This window comes from Octodon degus, unplaced genomic scaffold (assembly GCF_000260255.1).
Source record: "Octodon degus isolate 3935 unplaced genomic scaffold, OctDeg1.0 scaffold00125, whole genome shotgun sequence".
Classification (NCBI taxonomy): domain Eukaryota; kingdom Metazoa; phylum Chordata; class Mammalia; order Rodentia; family Octodontidae; genus Octodon; species Octodon degus.
Window position 1 is genome coordinate 2,579,300 of NW_004524701.1, and position 5,244 is coordinate 2,584,543.

The 5,244-nt window shown below is 40.7% G+C and overlaps 1 protein-coding gene across 1 annotated transcript in view; it reads right to left on the reverse strand.

Moving 5' to 3' along the window:
* The window catches only part of Hpgds (hematopoietic prostaglandin D synthase), a 21,179-nt gene that overhangs the window by 1,618 nt on the left and 14,317 nt on the right, over positions 1–5,244 (reverse strand). The window contains exon 4 of the mRNA XM_004640640.3: positions 4,866–4,958. Coding sequence (XP_004640697.2) covers positions 4,866–4,958 — 93 coding nt within the window. The remainder of the gene's footprint in view (positions 1–4,865; positions 4,959–5,244) is intronic.

Below are 5,244 nucleotides of genomic sequence, written 5' to 3' on the forward strand. Positions count from 1 at the left end.
AAAAAAAAAAAGAAAATGAAGATCAGCCAAGTGTGCTGGCACATGCCCTCCATCCCTGAGTGCTGAAATTTAGAAATGAGAGCCTGTCTCAAAATAAACAATAAAACAAGGGTTGGGGGATGTAGCTCAAGTGCAAAGTCCCTGCAACCTCAAGTACAAAAACAGAACAAAACAAAGAGAAAAGAAAGGAAAGAAAAGGAAACCATGTCCAAGCCATGGTCTCCCCCACCCCTGTCTCTGGTGACAGCATCTGCCTGGAGGCCCCTAAGATGTTTCCACGTTCACAAATTTTCAGATACTTTACTCGTACCCTGTTTTCTGATTTATCTGAACTACTTCAATGGCCTCCTATGTGCTTTCCTGTAGTCAGGCCAATCAAGTATAAACTATGGTCAAGAAGACCTCCCAAACTCCTACTGTAGTTATGCAGCTTTTCTAGTGAAAAAAAATTGGGAAAGACTTACAATTGTTTGAAAAGTGACATCATGCTCTAGATCTTTTGAACCAGACCTAACATATTTTTCTAAGAGGTTTTCTTTCTGTTCCTCACCCTGCTGATTCAAAGTGGATTTCTTTTTCTCCTGCCCTTGTTCTCTGCCTGGAACGTTCTCCAGTGGCACTCAAAGAGAGGTCCATGAACTGCTGAGCCAGCATCATCTAGGAAATCGTTAAGAGCGGGGGTGCCAGTCCTGGACACTGCTAGGTCACCTGCAAGTCTCTGGAGTCAAGGCTGAGCAAAGTGTGTTTGATGAACCTCAAGGTGATCCTGATGCCCTGAAGATTGAAAAACACCATGCTTACCCTAAAATAAAACCTAATGGGAAGATAATTGCTGGTCATCCCCATGGTGACAGCCAGCATCCTGCAGATTATACCCCACTCTTCTCTTCCTTGGTGGCTGCTCTGTACTGGCAGGCAGGGCAAGGTGAATGGGGCTGGTCCCTCTCACCCCAAGCTTTCAAGGCTGATTATTTTCCAGTTAGGTCTTACTTTCAGGAAACGGCATGTTTCAAGGCTGAACTCAAATTTCACTTTCACTTCAAGGACAAATCCTCACACTCAAAAACAATTTCTAACCAGGGAGATAGCTCAGTAGAATAAGCACCTGCCTGGCAAGTACAGGGTCCTGAGTTCAGTCTCTGGTACCGAAAAAAAAATTCTATTTCTCCTAGCCCTAAAGAACATTTCAATTGAAATACAGCATGTGTTAGTATAATTCAAATTTGTTTTGTTTTGTTTTTCAGTACAGACAATTGAACCTAGGGCCTTTACACGGAAATATATCCACAGCTCTTTTTTACTTTTTGAGACAGAATCCTAAACCACTAGAATTACAGGCAAGTGCACCATGTGCTAGGTATTTACATTTTTAACAAACTTGACTTTGTCCCAAAAATCAGAGTTATGCATTCAGCCCCATTTTGGTATCCATGAGTGGTCTATGAGAGTTGGGAGTGGTAGACACTGATGCCACAGGTTAATGAAAAAGGGAGAAGCTTTGAAAGAATGGAAAAGTAGAGTTTTACTAAAAAAAAAGTATGTGAGAAAAGTAGGAAAGAGAGAAAAAGACAGTGGATCACAGGATGAGGGAAAGGGCATCAGGCAAAAACGAGGTGGGTGAAGGTTCTTAGGGTCCCTTAGAGAGCACTTGGTGTAGACAAAAGTCCTTCCTTTCTTTTTTTGTCAGCCAGACTAGAAGGAAGGACATCACTGAGTAAATGATTTTAATCTCTTTCCTTGCCTGGTGTATTCTTTCTGTCGGGGTTCGTACAGTTGTAGTACTTGTTATCTCTTTCCAAAATGTACTTCAGAACATGCTGGAGTGCTGGGTTGTCAGCCATGGATTTCCTAATTTTCCTTCAATTTTGAAGCATAGTTTTGTGGTGCACATCAATCTGGGCTGGAGGTTGTTTCTTTTAGGACTTGAAATACTTCCTGCAAAGCTCTCCTTGACTTACAGAGCTTGTGTTGAAAAAGTCAGCCTAATTCTGATGGGCCTTTCTTTTCTTTCGTTCGTTCTTTTCTTCTCAATTTTTATGTATCTGGTACAGGGTATCACTATGCAGCTTGGACTTGTAGTGATCCTCCTATTTTCAGCCTCCCCAGCACTGGGATTACAGGCATGTGCCACCACGCCTGGACTTGGTGAGCTTTTCTTCATAAGAGATTTGTTTCTTTTCTCTAACTGTTTTAATATTGTATTCTTTTGTTGAATTTCTAGAATCCTATTTTATGCCTTGAGGTAGATTTTCTTTGATCATGGTTAATTAAACTTCTATACCCCTCACTTATACCTCATTGTATGTCAAATTCTTTTTTCCCTGCTTGGGAGTTTTCGGCCATCACTTCTGTTAGCAGGTTCTTATATATTATTTGTATTATCTCCTACTTTTCTACTGACTCTGATCAATCCAGTGTTATTCTTCTTGGCATCATATAGCAGCTGTTGCATCAATTTATCAGTCCCTTGGTATCTTTAAGAATCCTCTCATGATTGCTAACCACACTCCTCTCTTTTACATCTGATATTCTGTCCTCACAATGGTTCATTCTGCTGTGAAGACATTCAATGGGATTTTTAATCTCCTAGATATCTGACTGAATCTATTTCATTTCTTTCCTATGTTGGGCATTCATGATTCCCATCACCTTCCTAAGCTCCTTTTTTATGTGCATCTTCTCTAGATCTATTAAACATGCCCCTTATTATGGCCCTCATCTCTGAAGTTATCAGAGACAGTATTTTGATTTTATTTTTTCAAAAAATCATTCATTTGATTTGTTACTTCTGTTGTTACCACTTCAGAGAGTCCAGATGGGTAGCCTTTGAATTGCTCCACCTTACTGTCCCTGGGTTTTCCTTGAATGGACAACAAGCCTGGGGTTGAAGCTTTCTTCTAAGCCTTGTCATTTTCTATTTTTAAGTTCTTGTGTTGATGCTTGTAAATAATTTATGATAGATATCTCTATTGCTAGTATCGAGCACCCTTAGGAAGTAGCTACTTCTCAGAGATGTCTTCCAGATGGTTTTGATTCTGTTGCAAACTTCTACCTCTTCAATTTGTTAGGGATGAGAAGTTTCTGCTTAGTTGGCATAGACCCTGGGTCTTTGGCACTGGCCTATAATACCGTTTATGATCACCAGGCATTATCAATGTGGCATATAAGAAAAAAACACCTGTTTAGAACAATTATATCACCTTGGCTAAAGTAGTACAATCAGGAAAATCATTAGCATCAAACACATCCTAGAAATTGACAGATTGTGGCAACTCTTTTAAACATATGGACAGAAGAAAAAAACTAGAAACAATGTTTACACATGTATAAAAAACAAATAAAAAATAGAAAGTTAAAATTAAAATATTTTTAAAATAATGAAAAGACATGTAGGGAAAAAGTTATCCACTTCAGGGTGTGTCTGTTGTCACTAGTTGACATAAAAGACCGACAGAGCCCAGATCAGTGTCAACTGACCCCAGAAAGCCAGCAGTAGAATTATGATGCTGTGGTAAATAACTGCAGGAAACCCGGGCCTTTCATCCCACTGAAGCCAAGCTGCTTCTGCTTTGTGGCTCTGAGGCTGGGACCCTACTTTTTCACCTTGCAATACTCCAAGTGACTCATATCTACTCCAAGTTGACTGCCTGCTTAAACACAGCTGCACTTTCACCTTGACACTTGGAGCCACTAGATGCAGCCAGCCCAAAGCTGCTGTCAGGTTGTACTTCAGTTGGCCCCTTTCCAACATGGCTGCTGGCTAATAACCCTGTGTTGGAGGGCACCTGAATGCAAATAATCACCAGCCCCTGCAGTCCACAGTATCCACCTCTCTGCTCCACTGGTACATTTTTCTGTGGAGGCCTCTGGGGTTGCCAGTAGTCACTGTGCCTCCACAGGTGTGAGCCACCCCACCCACACAGCGAACTGGGACTCAGGAAAAAAGTGAGCTTGCCACTTCCCTCCTCTTCTTTATGATCCCTGTCTTCCTTCTCCCCACAGACTCTTGTTCTTGCGTCAGATCCTGACTGGGTCCTGGGGGACTACTTCCCTCTTCACTCTCTTCCTCATGTTGCTTCCAGTATCTAGATTCCAAGTATCACAGAAGCTGTTTCTCAGCTGGTCACCATTCTGCCATCTTCCTGGAAGTCTCACATACATAATTTCAATTGTGTATGAAAATTTAACCTTCGTGTGTCACATGAATTCTAGCTAGTTAGCTTTTGCTGATCACTTGTAATACTTGTGCTAGCAAAATGTTGGAGTGAAAAATACCTGTACAGTTTTTCAACTTAATTTCAAAAAGAGCTTGGAGATAGGTGGCAAAGAGGCATGGAGCAAAAAGAGTAGCCCTTTCCAACATGGCTACTGGCTAATAACCCTGTCCTGGAGGGCGCCTGAATGCAAACGGTACATTTATACTGTTCCATTAATCCTGATGTGCCAAATTCATTGGATTATTAAGCATCTAGCAGGTTAGCAAAGCACATTCCTGGGTATTTCTGGCGAGTCACTCTACCTGGTCCCTCACTCGTCTGTCTCAGGCACCACTCCCTGGATCTGCTTCCTGGTTATCACAAGCATGCAGTTGTGCTCCACCATCTCCACCCACCATGATGATTCTTTGGAACCTTCCAACACTGGACTGACTCTCTTGAAACTATGAGCTAAATTGAAACTTTTTTCTTTTAGTTGTATCAACTATTGTGTCTCATTGATAGGAAAGCTGATAAATATGCTGCTCTAGCATTGAATTCCATTCTTATTTGTGCTACCATGTTCAGTAATCATTAATTCAATGAGTATGGAGTGCATGTCAAACGACTTTCTCAGTTATCACATGTAAACCACAATAAACACAGTACCTGTGTTTTTGGTCAGGTATCTTGCTATTGCCAGGCTCTGATGAAGGATAAGTCCATCCACTTCCAAAACAGGGATCTTGCCAAATGGAAGAGCTTCAAATAAGAGGAGCAAAGAATCAGCCTCCTGGCATAACCAAGAGTTATGATATGACCATTTTTACAATTTTTACAAGCAATCATGGTTACAAAGAATGACTTTAAAAATCATAGAATTCTTACACATATATTCTTCAAAGGGACATTTAACAACCTCAAATGAAATATTTACATTTTATACGTCAGAAAAGACTTAGAAAACTGGATTAAAAAGTCAATGACAAGACTGGCTCTAACATCTAGGCTTATAGTGATACTATATTTGACACCAGATATTATTTTA